General features: G+C 55.7%; 1 protein-coding gene across 1 annotated transcript; it reads left to right on the top strand.

The window, feature by feature from the left end:
- Positions 1-477: 477 nt before the first annotated feature.
- Positions 478-18,824, top strand: CERS1 (ceramide synthase 1). The gene is made up of 7 exons (XM_082455487.1): positions 478-837; positions 3,192-3,351; positions 7,531-7,711; positions 10,322-10,483; positions 10,957-11,104; positions 11,339-11,448; positions 18,684-18,824. Exons 1-7 carry the CDS (start codon positions 589-591, stop codon positions 18,724-18,726), a joined length of 1,053 nt encoding a protein of 350 aa, XP_082311613.1. The 5' UTR covers positions 478-588; the 3' UTR covers positions 18,727-18,824.
- The last annotated feature ends 75 nt before the right edge of the window (positions 18,825-18,899 follow it).

The raw sequence follows: 18,899 nt of genomic DNA, 5'->3' as shown, positions 1-18,899 counted from the left end.
GCCCTCAGGCGGGGGCGATGGTGGGGCCTGAGTGTGGGACAGGGCAAGAGAAGCATGCTGGAGGACCTGGGAAAGAGAGAATCGCTGGTCCTGGGCACGGCCTGCTGGTGCTCACCTTGCCCCATGTTGCGGACACAGCCTGGTGGGGTGAAGGAGCCCAGGATGGGCAAGGGCATCCAAGCGGGGACGAGGGATGGGGACACGGGGCCGTTCCGGCCCTACTCGGGTTCAGGTCAGGCGGGCTCCAGGCAGATACCCCTCCACCCCCCGGTCGCCCCCTTCCCCCTCCCCCGCGCCTGGGTTTCCTCCACTGGAAAATGAGCCAGATCGCTGGCCCGCCTCCAGGACGCGGCGCGACAACACCAGGACTTGTACGCCCGAGGTCGCCGCTGCTGCCTCCGGGGTACCCAGCTGCGCGCCCCGGCCCCGCGTCCCTGCGGGGCGGAGCTAGCGCTGGCCCCGCCCCTCCGTTCCACGGGCTACGGCCAGCGCGCCCCCGGCCCAACTGCGGCGCGTGACGCGGGGCGCGCGGCTCCGGCGGCCACCGTGGGCGGGCGCAGACTGCCGGGACGGCCGGGAGCGGGCGGCATGGCGGCGGCGGGGACCGCGGCGGGGCCGGCGGGGCCTGAGCCCATGCCTAGCTACGCGCAGCTGGTGCAGCGCGGCTGGGGCAGTGCGCTGGCGGCGGCGCGGGGCTGCGCGGACTGCGGCTGGGGGTTGGCGCGCCGCGGCCTGGCCGAGCACGCGCACCTGGCGCCTCCCGAGCTGCTGCTGCTGGCGCTCTGCGCACTCGGCTGGACCGCGCTGCGCTCGGCGGCCACTTCGCGCCTCTTTCGGGTCAGTGCTGCTGGGGGTTGGGACGTGGGGGTCCCGGGCTGGGGGGCCGGGATGTTAGGGAGTCCGGGGCGGGGACCCAGGACCGCCGCGCGCCCCTTTCTGTCTCCGCGGACCAGGGTGACTGGAACGTGGCGGGCCTCAGGCTGGAGGAGCTCGGCACGCGGAATCTTGGGCCGCCTCGTGCCCCTCTGGGTCAGGGCGGGGTGGGGTTGCGAGTGGATGTGGGGGTGTGGCCGGGCTGGGGGAAGCCTGGGACATGGGGACCCTGACAAGGGTAGGATGCTCAAGATGTGGGGGAACCGGTCCGGTCAGTGCGGGACAAGGGGGCCCCGGGCGGTGTGAGGGCCTTGGCTGCTGCGCACTCTTTCGGACCTAGCGGAGCTGGGGACAGAGGAGCGGAGGTCACGGGCAGGGAAGGCTCGGCGTACAGGGGCTGCGTGTGCCTTGCGCCTCCGGGTCATGCGGGGCGCGCTCGGAACCGGATCGGTGTCCGGGGTCGGTGCGGCGGCGGGACTGGCTCGTCCGCTGCGACCGGGAAGAGGTAGGAGCTGCCCAGTCGCTGCCGCTCGTCTGTCTGGAGTCAGCGCCACCCTCCGATCAAGGGATGCAAAGGCCTGGGCTCCCTGGCCACGCCGTGTTCGTAGCCTTTGGGGGAGGTGGCACGGCCTGGGTCTGCGAAGCTGGACTGTGCGGACTCCAAGGGGTCGCCACCGAATTGCTCAGTTTCCGGCGAGCCTGGGAAGGCCACCTCCCCAGCTGGAAAGTGACTGTGGGGGTGACATTGGCGCCTGGCCTCCCTCCCATCCTTGGGGAGGGGTCGCTGCTATGGGAGCTTGTTGGAAGGCGTTTGGGCTCCAAGCTTGGCTGTGACTTCCCTGAGGACCAGCTGGGGTCACTCCGCCCGTCTGACTGGAGGTGGCAGGGGGTGCAGGGACAGAGTGCCTGGAGCCAACAAAGGGGCCTTTCTCTGCTGGCTGGGCAGAGGCTGGCCCTTGTTAAGTCAGGGATGGGGTGTTGTCTGGCTGCCATTGTCCCCACTCCCACCCCCATATGACCCACATGGGGGTTAGAGACCCCAGCCACGACGCTGCTCCAGGGAGGGGGAGGCAGGCATGACTAGGGCCCCTCCGTAGGTGAGCCCTGGTCCCAATCTGGCTTTGTTGCTTCCCCCACCTTTCCAGTTTCCAGCTGGGCAGTGGGAGGTCCAGGAGGACGAGGGCCAGAGCCCAGGAGGGGGATATGGTTGCTCTGGGACTACCAGGGTGGAGCAGGCTTCCTCCCCACGTTCCTGAGGGAGCTGGGTGGGGGACAGCAAGGTCACGGGCCCCTCACTTTTAGAATCCCCGGACGTCGGGCACTCACTCCAGTTCGTGGCTCGCCCTTCCCAAGAAACGGGCGGGCGGAGGGGCTGCCTCGTCCTCCAAAGCTCATCTTCTTGGCAGTCGTGTGGTTGCCAGGGGTTACCGGAGCTGGCTCTGGCTGTCTCCATGGCGACTGTTGGTGCTCCGGCCCCCTCAGCCTCGCCTAGGGGAGGGGGGCGTGGCTTGGCCGGCAGCTCTGGAGCCCCGCCCCCAGGGAGATTGAAGCTCTGCCCCCAGGACTCCAGGGGCGCTGGGCCCCTGAAATTCCTCCATGCCTCACCGTTGCATGCTCCCACTTCTCTTCTCCCCTCCCTGCTGTCCCCTCAGGTCCCCCCATCTGCGATGTCCTTTCCTTGACCCTCTTTCTTCCTCTGCCCCATCCTCTCTTCCTTTTCTCCCCTGAGTTCCCATGTCCTCCCCCACCTACCCACCCCATCTTCCCCAGCCCCCGTTCCTCTCTGATCTCCCCAATTCCTCCTCTGAGGCACCCCCTTCCCTCAAGTTCCTCCCCCATGGGGATTGCTAGGGTTCCAGCCCCCCATGTTCCCCCGGATGCCCCCATATTCCCCTCCATGTTCTTTTTACGGGTTCACCCTCACAGCCCCTTCCAAGTCTTCTCTTTAATCCTTCTTCCTCTCTGTCATACCTCTAGCTCCCCCTGAGACCCCCCAAGCACCTCAGTCCCCTGGACTGACCCCACTGGTCTCCCTTGCTTTACACCCACGTGTCCCCCTCCTCCCCTCACAGCCTCCCCTCACGTTTCCTCCCAGGTCTCCCCCCATCACTCCCCTCCCCTTGCGGCTGCGGCTGGACAGCTGGGCACTAAGTTTAGCCCTTGGCAGGTACACGTGGGCTCTGGTTACGTTCCAGGAGGCTGTGGGTACCGGGCCCGGCACTGCCTGGCCTGGGGAGTCCCTGGGCCTTGGTTTCCCTACCCTGGAGGAGCGGCCCTTGGCTCCCAGTGCTGATGGCCTCCCGCCTTCTCACCCGTAGCCCCTAGCCAAGCGGTGCCGCCTCCAGCCTAGAGATGCCGCCAAGATGCCTGAGAGCGCCTGGAAGTTTCTCTTCTACCTGGGCGCCTGGAGCTACAGCACCTACCTGCTCTTCGGCACTGACTACCCCTTCTTTCACGACCCACCCTCCGTCTTCTATGGTAGGGGACCTGCCGGGATGGGGCAGGTTGGGGGAGGGCCCTGTTCTGAACTCAGAGAAGGGTACACGGGGGAGCTGGAAACTCATCAGACATCCCATGCTGGATGTCTGCTCTGAGACAAGGGCGATGAAGGGGCCCTGGGGCCAGAAAAGGGGGCACCTGTCCCTGTCAGGACTCAGGGAAACATCCTAGAGGAGGGGACCCCTTGTGTGGGCCCAGGCAAGCAGTCCAACACATGCAAAGGCCCTGGGGCTTGCATGAGCTTGATATGTGGGGACGAGAGGAGGATGGCAGGAGCTTGAGTTTCATCCTAAATGGGATGGGTTTGTGGATTATAAAAAACCTTCTTCTGGCTGCCATGTGGAGACAGATGAATCTTGGGTAAGGAGGGGAGCTCGGCCCAGGGGTTAGGCAAGGGACCAATGTGGCTTGGACCAGCTTGGCAAGAAGATAAAGGTGGTGAGAAGTGGCTGCATCCATTGATTGGATTCGATGTGGGTGTCATCAAGGCCTGAGCTCTGGGTGGGATGAGCAGGAATTTGACTGCAGTGTCCTCTGTTACCAACTGGCAGGCCGATGTAGAAAACTCAGTCTGCGATGAGGGGTCAGGCTTCTCTACTCTTGTGCTGACCACCCAGACCGTGTATCAGGGACACACATGGACGTGTTTCCTGCCGTGTGATATAAACATCCTGAGAGGGCTCCTGGTGGCACCAGGGAGCTGGGCATGGAACGCCTGCGCTGCACCTGTCTGTCTTGTGACCATGCTGCCCACATGGCCACTTTTCCCGTGTAACACACGCACATTTCCCATGTCATAAATCCCTAGAGGGGAGGTTTGAGCTGTCATTCAATTTTCCTTTATGAGAATGAACTGTAATTGAACTCTGTCTCTGTAATTGAAGTTTCAAGCATGGAGTTGCCTCTGGTTCCTGCTTATAAATTACACTGTGATAGCACACTTGCAAGTTAGCTGCTTCTTTGCAGGCACGCTTATTGAGTACCTACTGGGTACTGGGTGCTGTGCTGATACAACTGTGAGTAGGTCAGAGAAAGCCCCCACCCCTGTGTTTTGGGGTGACAGATCTGTTAACGTGAAATAGGAAATCTGTTAACAGTGATAAGTGCAGATGAGAAAACTTGAGTGAGGAGAGGAGAAGGGCATGTGGGGTGTCTAGGAGGTGGGGAGGAGGGCATTTTCTACAGGGGTGGGGATTGTCCCCACCAAAGGTGACTTTTGAGTGGGGACTGGGAGGAGCCTGGGGCAGATGGGAAATGCAAAGGCCACTGTCGGACAGACATGCTACTGGCTGATCAGAAGCAGCAAGGAGCCCAGTCAGGTGGGGTGGGAGCAGAGGGGGTCTTTACCGTAGGGCCACGAGCAGAGGGGGGACGTTGACAGGACGACCTAAGGGTGGGGCTGAGGGCAGGAGCCGGTGTGCTCTGCCCAGGACAGGGCTGCGGCGGGGAGAGAAGTGGCTGATTTAAGAAATGTTTTGAAAGCAGAATTGATAGGATTCACTGCCAAACCAGAGGTGGGTGTGAGAGAGAAGGAGGATGGGGCTGACACCAGGGTCTAGGGGGCTGAGGGTGGGGCAGGTTTGGGGGAGACCAGGAGCTGGGTGTGGGATGCCCAGGTGGCTGATCCTGGAGGTCGCGGAGGGGGATGAGGCAGGAGTGACATGGAGAGGCCAGAGCAGCAGGCGGGGTGTGCGTGGAGAGGAGGTTGGAGGTCCACAGACAGAGCCCGGCCCACAACGTGCAGGGAGGTGCAGACGCAGGCCAGATGGGGAACTGTCTGCTCCCCTCTTCCCTCTGCCCCAGATCTGGGGCCCAAAGCTGGAGAGAGGGTTCTCCCCACTGTAGCAGTCTCGCCAGTGTGATAGGTGGAAAAGAGGGTGTCCCGTTTCCACAGCGGGTGCCTCCGCGCCCCTTCCTTCTCAAGAGGGACAGAGACACTTGGCAGGTGTGGGGAGGCCCCCCTCTGCTGACTGCAGCACTGCCACGAGGCTGTGCACGGAACGTGGGGGGAGCCCCAGCCAGGAGTGTGAGGTTTGCTGCTGAGCCTTGGGGAGCCCTGGACGTGTTCAGGTGGGGGATGAGTGATCTGTCAGGTGTCTTTCATTTTTTTAAATTAGGTAAAATTTATATAACATAGAATTAACCATTCTATTTTATTTATTTATTTTTGGCCGCACCACACGGCTCGCTGGATCTTGGCTCCCCGACCAGGGACCGAACCCAGGCCCCCTGCAATGGAAGCGTGGAGTCCTAGCCACTGGACCGCCAAGGAATTCCCAGAATTAACCATTTTAGCCAGTCACAGAAAGACAAATCTTGTGTGATTCTACTTATGTGAGGCACCTAGGGTCGTCAAATCCATAGAGACAGAAAGTAGGTTGGTGGGTGTCAGGGGCTGGGGAAGGGGGAACAGAGAGGGAGTGTCTAATGGGAACAGAGTTTCAGTTTTATAACATGGAAGAAGTTTTAGAGATTGGTTGCACAGCCGTGTGAATATACCTAGCGCTACTAAACTTAAAAATGTTTAAGATGGTAAATTTTATGTTATATATATTTTTACCACAACTTTTAAAAATTCACCATTTTAAAGTGAGCAATTCAGTGGCATTCGGCACGTTCACAGTGTTACGCAAACACCGTGTCTATCTAGTTCTGGAACATTTCCATCATCCCCAAAAGGAGACCCGTCCCCGTTAGCAGCTTGCCATCCCCCATCTCCCAGCCCCGGGCAACCATTAATCCGCTTTCTGTCTCTATGGATTTGCCTGTTCTGGACATTTCATATACATGGAATCATTGGTATGTGATTGTATGTGCCCGTTTGTGTCTGGCTTCTTTCACTCAGCATAATGTTTTTGAGGCTTATCCACATTGTAGTGTGTGTCAATGCTTCTTTCCTTTTTAAGGCTGCATAATATTCCACATTATGTGGACACACGAAACGTGGATTTACCACATTTTGTGTACCCAGTCACCTGCTGATGGACATTTGGGCTGTTCCCCTTTTGATGATTGTGACTAGTGCTGCTGTGGACATGAGTATACAGGGGTCTCTTGAGTCCCTGTTTTCAGTTTCCTTGGGCACAGGCCAAGAGTGGACTTGCCAGATCATGGGGTCTGTGTATTCACAGCCATCGAGGCTGCTGTGGGGAGAATGGACAGTCGGGAATAGGCTCTGGAGGCCGGGAGAAGCTGGAGCAGCGCTGGGAGGAGATGGCGGTGCCTGGACCAGGGTGGGGGCACTGGGGGCAGGGCAAGTGAGTGGAGGCGGGGACCGAAGAGGGACCCCCAGATAGAGGTCCAAGTGGATCTCCGTTGCAGGCAGGGCCAGGGTACAGATGAAGGGCTGTCACTGAGGTGGTAGCATAGGAGGCATTTAGGGGATAGCTGGCCTCCAGGGGGACTTGAGGGTCTAGCTCCAGATCACTGAGGCTTGGAGGGGGAGGGACAGGAGACCAGAGATGGAGCCCAGGGAGGCCATTACGGGGGGTGGACAAAGAAGGAGCCGCAGACAGCAGGGCACAGTCTGGAGTTCTAGGTCGATTCAGGCAGAGTCCTTGGTGATGGACTGAGGAGGGGAGGCGGAGGTGGTGGGGGGAGCAATGTCCCCTGGGAAGGCACGAGGCCTGAGTGCGGGTGGGTGCATGTGCAGGGGCGGGCGGGGGGGCAGGAGGTGGCCGCAGGAGGAGGGGAGGCGGAGCTGGGCCCGCTCTGCGGGAGAGCCCGCACTCATGGGCATTGGAAAGTGTGTGATTTCTGCCTCAGCTGCTTGGCTGGCACAGCAAGGCAGGTGGCAGCCTCCATCGGTTTGGGGATTTGCTGGGAGGGGGGCACCCAGGACCGGGTGTCTTGAGCGAGCCTGGTAAGAGAAGACAGGAAGGGGGCCTGGGGCACAGTTGGAAATTCTGCAAAGGACCAATTTCAGGGTAGGAGCACCTTTTCCTGTAGATCTAGAACTGTTCTAAAAAGTAGTGCCTATTCATAAACAATGATGGGTGGAGAATGGGTAACAGAAAACCAGCGACCAGAGCAGCTGCAGAGATGCGTGGCACGCCCAGCAAGCAGAGGGCCTACGCCCGGCTTGAGGGAGTGCTCGGGGTCGCCTGCGGGTCCCGGAGGCCCTGCAGGGCCCTGACGGCACGGTCTGGCCCTCCCCAGACTGGAAGACAGGCATGGCGGTACCACGGGACATCGCAGTTGCCTACCTACTACAGGGGAGCTTCTACGGCCATTCCATCTACGCCACGCTGTACCTGGATGCCTGGCGCAAGGACTCAGTGGTCATGCTAATCCACCATGTGGTCACCTTGGTCCTCATTATCTCGTCCTACGCCTTCCGGTAAGTCCAGGAGGGGACAGGAGAGTGGAGGGCACTGGCGTGAGCAGTGGCAAGAGGCTAGCACAGGGCAGAGGCTAATGCCTGGGTGGGGGGTATGGGGGTGTCCGTGGGAGAGGTTTCTGAAGAGAGATTCTGAAGTGATGGGGCAAAACAGGTGCAGAGAGGCACCACCCTGCCCCCACCCCATCTGTCCCCCTCCAGCTCCTCCTGGATGGCAACCTTGGCCGGGTCACAAAGCAAGTGTTTACAGAACACCTGCCATGTGGCAGGTGCTGCTGGGGGCACAGCCGTGAACACAGTAGACAAACGTGATGTTCCAGAGCCCACTGTGGCCACCACACGTGGTCATAGTGCTTCAAGGCAGAGCCTGTCCAAGCCACAGCGTGCTGTATGTGTAAAAGCCACCCTGATTCCAAGGGCAAAGGAGAGTGAAAATATCTTGCAGTCCCTTTGTTATATCATTTACATGTTGAATGACGACATTTCGGATATACTGAGTCAATTGGAATATATTATTAAAATTAATTTTACCTCTTTCTATTTACTTTTTTTTTTATAATGGTATTGTGGTATGTAGGAGAATGACTTTTTTTTTTAAATTATTTATTCATTTATTTATTTTTGGTGTGTTGGGTCTTCGTTTCTGTGCGAGGGCTTTCTCTAGTTGCGGCAAGCGGGGGCCACTCTTCATCGCGGTGCGCGGGCCTCTCACTATCGCGGCTTCTCTTGTTGTGGAGCACAGGCTCCAGACGCGCAGGCTCAGTAGTTGTGGCTCACGGGCCTAGTTGCTCCGCGGCATGTGGGATCTTCCCAGACCAGGGCTCGAACCCATGTCCCCTGCATTGGCAGGCAGATTCTCAACCGCTGCGCCACCAGGGAAGCCCCTTTACTTTTTTTTTTAAACGTTGCTGATAGAAAATTTAAAACGAAATTGGGATTAGCAGATGCAAACTATTATATATAGGATGGATAAACAACAAGGTCCTACTGTATGGCACAGGGAACTATGTTCAATGTCCTGCGATAAATCATAATGGAAAAGAATATGAAAAAGAATATGTATATATGTGTAACTGAATCACTTTGCTGTACAGCAGAAACTAACACAACATTGTAAAGCAATTATACTCCAATAAAGATATTTAAAAAAATAAAAATTGAACATGGAAACTCAAAAAAAAATTTTTTTTAAAAAGAAAATTTAAAACGACATATACAGCTCATATTCTATTCTTTTATTTTTTAAATTTATTTTTATTTATTTATTTATTTTGGCTGTGTTGGGTCTTCGTTGCTGCGTGCGGGCTTTCTCTAATTGTGGCAAGTGGGGGCTACTCTTCATTGCAGTGCGTGGGCTTCTCATTGCGGTGGCTTCTCTTGCTGCAGAGCACGGGCTCTAGGCACGTGGGCTTCAGTAGTTGCAGCATGTGGGCTCAGTAGTTGTGGCTCACGGGCTCTAGAGCACAGGCTCGGTAGTTGTGGTGCACGGGCTTAGTTGCTCTGCGGCACGTGGGATCTTCCCGGACCAGGGATCGAACCCGTGTTCCCTGCACTGGCAGGCGGATTCTCAACCACTGCGCCACCAGGGAAGCCCCTCAAATTCTATTCTTGTTGGACTAGCTGTGCCCTCCAGCACAGTAGCTGCTGGCCACAGGTGGTCATGTCAACTTTAATTAAACTTAAAATCACACATTCTGTACCTCAGCCCAGTATGTGGCTGGTGACTCCTGTATTGGACAATGCAGATTTAGAACATTCCTATCATTCTTGAAAATTCTATTAGACAGCCCTGCTCTAGAGGGTAGAATCAGATAACAACTCCCCCCCCCAAAAAAAAACCATGAAAGAAAAGAACTAACAGTTTGTTTGAAGGTGATCACTATGGAAAATTCAAGTCGGAAGATAAGGACTGCAGAGGTGGTGAGGTTAGGTGGGGTGGTCAGGGGTGACAGGTGAGCCGAGACTGAAAGTCGGTGAAGGAAGGCTCCGGGAACACCAGGGATGTTAGGGGATGAGAACAGCCTGTGGCTGTCAGGAGCCTGAGCTGTCCGGAGGGCAGAGTGGGGACGAAGACGGTGACAGAGGTGCACAGCCACATCCAGGCTGAACTCAGGCACCAAGCAGCTGTGAGGCGGAAGGGTGGATAGGGGCGGGGCTCCAGCCTTCAGATCCTGGTGGGGGTGCGGCCTTTCCCAGGCAAGTCTGCAGTTTGCAGCAGTGTTCAGGTTAAATGTACAAACCTGGGAGCATCAGTGAGGCAGTCATGTTTAAAGTGCGGGGTATCTGGACACAGAATGACCCAGGCGTGTGAGGGTCAGGGGTCATGGAGGGTCAGAGGTCACAGAGATGAGGAAGGATCAGAGAGGGCACTTCCAGGGAAGTTTCTGAGCCTGGGTGTGGCTGCCACAGGACGGGTGCAGCCTGGGTGTTACTGCTGACCTAGCCCTGTGAGGGGGGGATGGGCAGGGCAGATGGGCCAGGGAGGACAGCCCTGAACAGAACCACGGGAAGCCTGGAGGGGTGGCCAAGGGGGCCTGTGCTTGGGAGCCTCGGTGCGGGTAGGGGTCCCGGGGTAAGCAGCCCTCTCTCCTCTCCCGATTTCCTCCTCAGGTACCACAAGGTGGGCATCCTTGTGCTCTTCCTGCATGACATCAGTGACGTACAGCTGGAGTTCACCAAGCTCAATGTCTACTTCAAGTCCCGCGGAGGATCCCACCACCGGCTTCACGCCCTGGCTGCAGACCTGGGCTGCCTCAGCTTCAGCCTCAGCTGGTGAGCTGGCAGGGGAGGAGGCGGGCCTAGTGGGTGGTGGGGGGGACCTGGTGGAGGTAGGCGGGGCCAGGCCGGGAAGGAAGTGGGGCTTGTGAGAATGGGTAGAGCCAAGCAGGAAGGAAGTGGGTCCTAGAGAGGCAGGTGGGCAGGGAAGGGGTGGGTCCTGGTGAGGTGGGTGGGGGCTTGGTGAGGTGGGAGGGGCCAGACAGGGCCAGGGTGACGTGGGCGGGGCCTGGTGGGACAGCGGAGGGCGCGAGTTGGGAATAAGCAAGCTGGGCAGGAAAGGACAGAACAGGAATGGAGACAGCTGGGCAGGAATGAACAAGGGTGGGGTAAGGAGACATGGATGGGTGGGGATGTGCAGGGGCAGATGGATGAGTCCAGACGGGGCAGGACAGGGACTGGGGGGAAGGGAGGGGGCTCCCCTCCCCCTCTCCCCCACAGCCTCCTCGACCCGCCCCTCCCTCCTGCAGGTTCTGGTTCCGCCTCTACTGGTTCCCGCTCAAGGTCCTGTATGCCACGAGCCACTGCAGCCTGCGGTCGGTGCCTGACATCCCCTTCTACTTCTTCTTCAACGCACTCCTGCTCTTGCTCACCCTCATGAACCTCTACTGGTTCCTGGTGAGTTGGCGCTCACAACTCCTCGCCACCCCCTTCTTCTCAGATGCCAGTCCTGTCCTGGTCCCCGTCCCCAAGGAGCGCTCCAGGTGCACGCCCTTCTCACGCACTTCCAGGAAGGAGGGGCATGTTAGGTGACATGCAAAGGGCCGGTGGCAGGAGCACCCAGCCATCAGGAGGGCAGCGAGGTCGGGGACGGCGGGGCTCTCTTCTCACCTGTGCCTTCCCCTCCCACAGTACATCGTGGCTTTTGCTGCCAAGGTGCTGACGGGCCAGGTGCGCGAGCTGAAGGACGTGCGGGAATATGACACAGCAGAGGCCCTGAGCCCCAAGCCCAGCAAAGCTGAGTGAGTGTGGAGGGGCCCCCAGCCCTAGTTCATTCCTTAACCACGTCTGTCTGATCGAGCGCGCTCTGTGGGTAGGCCCTGGAGACACGGCAGCGGATGAGGCTGATGCCGACGCTGCCCCCCTGGAGCCTGCATCCAAGAGAGAGACTGAAATAAAGGCATGGATGATGTAGTGACAGAGTTAGATGCTGTCAGGACAGACAGCGAGGAAGGTGGAGGTAGAGAGCTGAGGGGTCGGGGCAGAGTGGTGAGGGGTGAGAATCGGTCTCAGTGGTGGGAGCCGTGAGGGCCAAGCCCAGTGCTGAGGAGCAGCTGTTTTCCAGGCCTGACGGCAACCTCTAAGCAGGTGGCAGTGGAAGGGGGCGGTGAGGGGGTGCCATGGGCGGCCCAGGGAGCCTGTGCTCTGTTCGGGCTAATACTCCCTGGTCCAGCGGAGCAACCACTGGTCAGCCAAGCAGGAGATGGGGCCGGGGGTTCGGGCCCAGGTGGGAGTTGTAGGGATGACGAGCAAAAGGGACCTCTTCGACCGTCCTGGAGGTAGGGGCCTCGGGACTGCCAGCCCTGGGATGTGAGCCAGATGGCGCCCAAAGCGCCTGGCCTGGAGGGGCCCCAGGAGTGAATGGAGGCAGGTTGGGATGACCAGCAGGGTCCAAGGTGTGCAGCGCCCCACAGTCAATGTGAGGAGTGGTTGAGCAGCAGTGAGATGGGGGCTGCTGAAGGCTTGCAGGGCGCTCCCCAGCAGACCCTCTGATTTGGCCCCTGGGAGATCATCAATGACCAACCTGGGAAAGATGGTTTCGGGGAAGCAGTGGGCTCAGAGTGCAATGAGGTGTGGGTCAGAATGGGCAGGGAGGAGGATGAGAGGAGCAGAGATTTTTAAAAAATCTCCTTGAAAGACATGAGAAGGGGAGCAGAGAATTGGGGGAATTGCCAGAGCGGCCAAAAAGCCAGCGCCCAGGTTAGAGAGGAGTCAGGCAGGTGAGCAGAGATTGTGGACACATGAGGTCTGGGCAGCAGGTGAGGTCACCCCAGTGGTCAGATCCCAACTCTGTTGTAGAACTAACCAGACTTGCTTTGGATGTAGGTGAAACAGAAATAAAAAAATCAAAGATGACCTAAGACCTCTGGCTCGAGCTGCCATTTACCAAGACGGGACTCAGGGCAGGGCCATGTGCACCGGTGGGGGTAGGGGGTTGGGAGTCTAGTTTTGAGGGCGTCGGATTGTCGACGTCCAGCGAACGTGAGTTGGGAATTGCGTGTAGAGATCGGTGAGGTCTCACCAAGGAGTCTGACCAACGCTCAGAGGCTTCCAGAAGAAGCAGTGATTAAAGAGAACTCCAGGGGTGAGGTTGGGGAGGCATCTGCTTGGCTGAATCTAAAACTGAAAGACCTTTCTGCTGTAAAACAGTGAATTCCTAGAGATGTCCTTGTAAATGCCGAGCCCAAGGCAAAGAGCAAGCCAGACCCCCTAGCTCCACCCTGCTCCCTGCTCTGTCTCCCCCAAGAATGTCCAGCCAGAATGTGAGTTGGGAGGCTGGCGCCTCCAGCCCCAAATGACAGCATTCCCACTAGGATGGCAAAGAACAAACTCCATACAGAAATGACAGGGGACTGGGGACACGCTGCCATGGTTGGCCCCATGGGCACCACCCGCAGAACCTGATCCCTAAGGATGGCTAGAGTTAGCACAGTTGGGTATAAAACAAGATGGGATAAAAAGCAATGAAAATGTGGAATGTGCCACAAAAGAGCTGGTCAGGACACCTCAAAATCGTCAGGTCATGGAAAACAAGAGACTGAGGAACCGTCTCAGCTCAGATTGACTGAATGCAGTGCGGGATCCTGGACCAGAAAAGGGACATCTGTGGAAAAACTGGTGAAATTCAAATAAAGTCTATGGTCTAGCTCATAGCAATGTTCTAGCGTTGGTTTCTTAGTTGTGATAAATGCACTGTGGAGATATAAAATGTTAACGTTCAGGGAGACTTGGGCGAGGGCTACCCTGGAGCTCTTTATGCTATCTCTGCAAATCTAAAATTATTCTAAAATGAAAAGTTTATTAAAAATGTAAAAGGCATGAGAGACCATCAAAAACAGCATTGGATGTTAAATATATTTCTTTCCTAGGGCTGCCGTAACAAAGTACCACAAACTAGGGGGCTTAAAACAACAGAGGTTTATTCTCTCACAGTTCTAGAGACCAGAAGTCTGAACTGAAGGTGTCAGCAGAGCCACGCTTGCTCTGAAGGTCTAGGGGAGGATCCTTCCTTGCCTCTTCCAGTTTCTGGGGGTTCCAGATGTTTTTTGGCTTGTGGCTGCATCACTCCAATCTCCGTTTCCTGTCTTCACATGGTCTCTTCTCTCCGGCTCTTTTCTCTTATAAGGACATTTGTCATTGGATTTAGACCACTATGATCTCATCCCAAATTCCTTCACTTAATTACATCTACAAAGACTCTTTTTCCAAATAGAGTCACATTCACAGTTCTAGAGATTAGGATGTGGACATATCCTTTTAGGGACCACCATTCAACCTATTATAGATGTTAAGTCTCCAACGATTAGATACAGCTGAAAAGAGAATCAGTGAATTGAAAGCTGCGGAGAAATTACCTAGGATGCAGCCTAAACAAATGGAAAATATGACAGCTAGAATGGTAAGAATTATGTGGCTGAGTCCTAATAGGAGACAGATAGACAGGGAGAGACAACATGAGAAGACATAATGCTGAGAATTTTTCCAGAAAGTGACAAGACATAAATCATAAGCAGGATGAATACAAAGGCATCCGGGCCCCAAACACATCATAGTGAAATGTGAAACATCCACAGAAAAGAAGAGATGACCTGCGAAACAGTGACAGACTAACAGCAACAAGGGAAGCTGGAAGACTGGAGTCAGATATCACCTCAAATGCTGAAAGGAAGTAACAAGAAACCGGGTCTCTCATACGCAACTTTAAAAACAGTTACTCAAGAGAAAGGATACCCGTTGGCTTGCATGGGATCCTGGGCTTGGTCCCCGGCATCCCCACCAAAAAAAAAAAAAAAAAAGATATCCACAGGAACAAAAACTAAGAAGGCTTACCATTCACAGATCTTCTCTAGGAGAATATTTCAGAAAACTACCCCAAGAGATAGATCAGCAGAGAAATTGATACATATCTGGGTAAAAATTTTTGTAAATGCCTAATTTGAGAGATTTTTAAAAATTAGAGCTGAAATATTTAATATTATTGAAACAGGATTGGTGGCTTTGCATTTTGCAGGAGGGTAGGGCATTACCTTTGGGCTATATTGAGTATTTATGTTAACACCATTAGGGTGTAGAGGGGAGAATGGAACCAAAAACAGGTACAACAAAGTAAATGCAGGAAAGGAAAGCTAGAACAAGCAGGGTAAGTAATGCAGAATGAGGGTAGAATCTCAGATATTGGGCATGCAAATAAACACACATGGAATAATCATGACAATTACGAGACTGGGCTTTTAAATAAATCCACCTCTGACCTGGTTAAAAGACTTCAACTCCAGGATAAATAAAAGTTGTAAGTAAAAAAGACAGGAGGAGAAAGTCAGGTGTAATTTTTGATGTGAAAGGATCCGCATGATGCAGCCCTAAGCCGTGGCGAGATGGGACCACAGGAGGTAAAGTCCGTGCTCCTCATCAGGCAGCTCCGAAGCAAGAACAGATGTTCTTCTTAAGCACAGGAACACTTCTCAAAATTGAAAAAAACCAGGGGCAACTTCAGTTGCTCAGAACCAGCATCGTGCAGACCATGTATGATGAAAATGCAGTTAGATTTGAAAACAGTAAGAAAACAATGACTGAGAACCACTTTGAAGGACCCCGGAGTGGAGAACAAATCACGTGGCAGAGCAGCACCGAGGCCTTCTTTGCTCCTGCTGGTTCTCTCTTCTGAACCCCCCTCCATGGGGCCCCTCCTGGACCTCTGTCTTTGGCCCCCTACAGTGGCCCCTGCACCCCGGTCACGACCTCGGTCTGAAGCCCCCATCGTTCTCTTGGGCTGCTGGGACCGCCGTCCATCGGGGGCCATCACCCCGCTCTGGGTCTGCTGACCTGCCCGAGGCTACCCCACCCCTCCGTACACCGGCTTTCTCCTCCGTGACACTTTCAGCTGCCCCCGCTCTATCTGAAGAGCCACGACCCGCACATCTGGTCCTCGTTGCAGCACTAACGGGGGCCAGGAGTCCTCAGCGATGCCTGGGCAGTGCCTGATCTCCTGAGACTCTTCCTTCTCCTCGGCCACCAACTGTCCTCACCACTGTCCCCTCACCCGATGACTTGGCCTCCGTGTCCCCAGGAAAGCAGGGGTAGCCGGATGAGGACGTCCACCCTCTAGTGCTGGCTGGCTGCTTTGGTAGATGGTCCGTCTCCCTCTGAGGCCACCGTCCCAGGCCACCGACGTCCACCCCCTTGCCTGCTCAGGGACATTCTGATCAAGAAGAGAAACCTCTCTCCGCCTCACTTACAGCACAGCACCCCCTTCCCCTCCCTTCTCGAACCCAGCTCCCTCTGGGGTCTTCCCCGCACCACCCCGAGACCACTCCTGTCCGCTCCACTGATGCTAAACAAATCTGGTGGTCACTCCCCACCGCCTTTTTTTGAACAGTTTTATTGAGATGGAATTCACACACCATGCAGTTTGCCCATTTGCCGTGTAGAAGTCAATGTTTTTAGTCCATTCACAGAGTTGTGTAACCATCACTGCGGTTTTAGAACATTTTTGTCACCCCCGCAAAAGAAACCCCATACCCAACCCAACCCCTCCTTTTGCAATCACCAGTCTGCCTCTGCTCCCTGCTTCACTTTCTTTCTTCTTTTTTTTAAAAAATATTTATTTATTTACTTGGTTGCACTGGGTCTTAGTTGCGGCTCTCAGTCTCCTTAGTTGCGGCACGTGGGCTCCTGCTTCACTTTTTAGTGCCTTCCTGCTCCGCGTCTGGCCTCCCCCTCTCCCAGGGCCCTTTCACTTAATCCACCCCGACTTCCAGGTTTCTCTCCCAGCTCACAGTGCTCCTCTGAGTGCCATTCTCTGTGTCACTGTCTGCTTGACATTCCAAGCACCTTCTAAAATATCCAGAATCAACCCCCATTCCCACCGCAAACTACCTCTCGTGAACATTTGTCCATCGCAGTTGATGGCAACTCAGGGTGAAAACCTTGCAAAACCCTAAGGAGCCCCCCTTCTCTCCCTCTCCTCCTTATCCTCAAGGAAACATCCAGAATCCACCTGAGTCTCTGCCTGCCCACATCTCCCTCCAGCTTCCACCGTCGTCCTGATTTTCTCTTTCCCGCTGTGGTGCACTGAGACGAAAAAGTGTAAATCTGATTCTGCAGAGAGGCCATCTCGCCCTAGTTGGGTACTCCCCTCCCCCGCAAATACACTGTTTTTGAGGAGGGAGGGGGCACTTGGAAGCTTGTGCAGAAAAACAAACCAGAATCACCACAGGAAAGCTCTGATAAAGAGGCACAGGGTGGGGGTACGGATCCTTGGAGGTATTAAACCTTCTATAGAAGTATAGGAATTAAAACGGGGAACAGAGCTAAGCCCATCAAACTTTAACAAAGAAGGATCCCGGGAGGGAAGGAAGAACTTCCTTCAATGGGACGCTTGCTTGGTAACCATCTTTATCTCGCATGAGCCCCCAGTGCAAACTCCCAAAGCATCAAAGATGTTGATGCAGAAATGGAAGCTGTGAAATCAAACAAGAGTCGAAATGAGAGACTGTGCCGTCCAGCAATTGAACTACGAGAAGACTCAAGAAGCTGGGAACCCCACCTCTGCTCTGTCTAAAAGACCAACAGGCAAAGCTGAAGATATAGGACAGATGGGAGGTCCACGGGGGCTTATCTCTGATCTCCCAGATAAAGGGCTCCCGCGGTGGCAGCGAGAGAAAGCAGCAGCCCACGGAGAAGTGGGCCGAGGGGGGGAGGTGTGCTCCCAGGAAGGGGCATCCAGTGGCTCCAGCCCCAGGGAAGAGCGAACTAAAGTGACTGAGACCATCTTCTCCAGGAAAGTCTTTATGTTCTCATATGGAACGATCTCTGAGCTAGAGTGCTCCACAAACCAAAGGGTTGCAGGGTGCAGTAATGCACATATGCTAGTATCTGAGGATACACAGAAGTCAAACGGTGGTAGATCCGTAGGAGCCGCTCGGTTGAACTGTGAGTTTTCTATGCTTTCTGAGGTCTAGATCGTGAGAATATATTACTGGCTCAGAAAACTTAATACAGTTGTACATAAACTAGACTGTAGAATTCACTTCAGCAGAGACTGATGGACCATGTGCAAAGGCACAAAGAGTTCTCATACGTGGGAATAGGAATGGTCAATGGCTGTGACCATAAGACTGCGGGGAGATGCTGTCTTGGCATCAGCAGGCTGGCCAGTTAAACAGGACACAACACCGAGCAAGTGATGGCACTAGCGGTGAGGAGCAGGGTTAGACCTGTTGAGTCCAGTAAGGTGGGCCTGGGCAGATCCCCAGGGCGCAGGTCCCCTCCCAGTCGGAACCCCAGAGACCTGCCACTAACACAGGCAGGGAAGATGGAATTAAGGAGAGCAGCAGTGTACATGGGAGCGATCTCGGTGGCACATTTTTGGAAAATTGAGGTGCAGGAGAAGACATCTTTATAGACAGTTTGAAATATGCAAACCATGAACGTTGTTTAGACGTTAGGGGTCTTTCTCTGGGATCTTACGGTACTGATTCGTTTTAAAACACTACGTAACTTGTTTTAAGGACATGGAAGCAAAGTAGGGGCTGCGGCAGGTGTAGACAGAGGGCAGTGGATGGAGAATCATGGGCTGGGAAGCCTTTCCTGGTAGGGCCATTGTAGTTGGGGAGGAGCCTGCCCGGTGGGATCGTCGGGGGCTCTGGCCAGTTCTGCCTCCCTGGGAGAGGAGGAGGATAAAGTGCTGGTCCAGGTCCAGGCGATGGGCTTAAATCAGGCAGAGGTTGGTAGGTGACTTTTGCCCTCCAGCAGTCGCGGGTGGCCCAGGGGGGAGGGGAGAGGAGGGTTTAATTGTGGGAAGGAGCAGGGACCACTTACCCAGCAGGCAGATGGCAGGGTCTTTTGGCCTTGTGGGCTGGGAGGAAGAATGGGGCGGGGCTGGGAAAAGGAGGGCAAGGAGGGCGGGACGGTGGTGGGAGGCGCTACGTGGTGGCGTGGGGTCCCTAGGCTAACCTGGGCCGGTTCTGGCTCGCAGGAAGCCGCTGAGGAATGGACTGGTTAAGGACAAGCGCTTCTGAACCCCTCGACCCCGGCCCCGCCGCCCAGGACCCAGCCCCACCCAACCTCGCCCTCGGGGACCAGCCACGCGGCTCCCCCATTCGTCCCCTGTACCCTGGCCCTATCAGGCTCCGCCCCCGCCGCAACCCACCCCGCCCTGGCCACTCCCGGGACCTCTGCCCCACCCCCTCTG

Source organism: Balaenoptera physalus (assembly GCF_965194825.1).
Source record: "Balaenoptera physalus genome assembly, chromosome: 3".
NCBI classification, from domain to species: domain Eukaryota; kingdom Metazoa; phylum Chordata; class Mammalia; order Artiodactyla; family Balaenopteridae; genus Balaenoptera; species Balaenoptera physalus.
The sequence above is the reverse complement of the archived record's forward strand: the minus strand, read 5'-3'. Positions and strand labels throughout refer to the sequence as shown.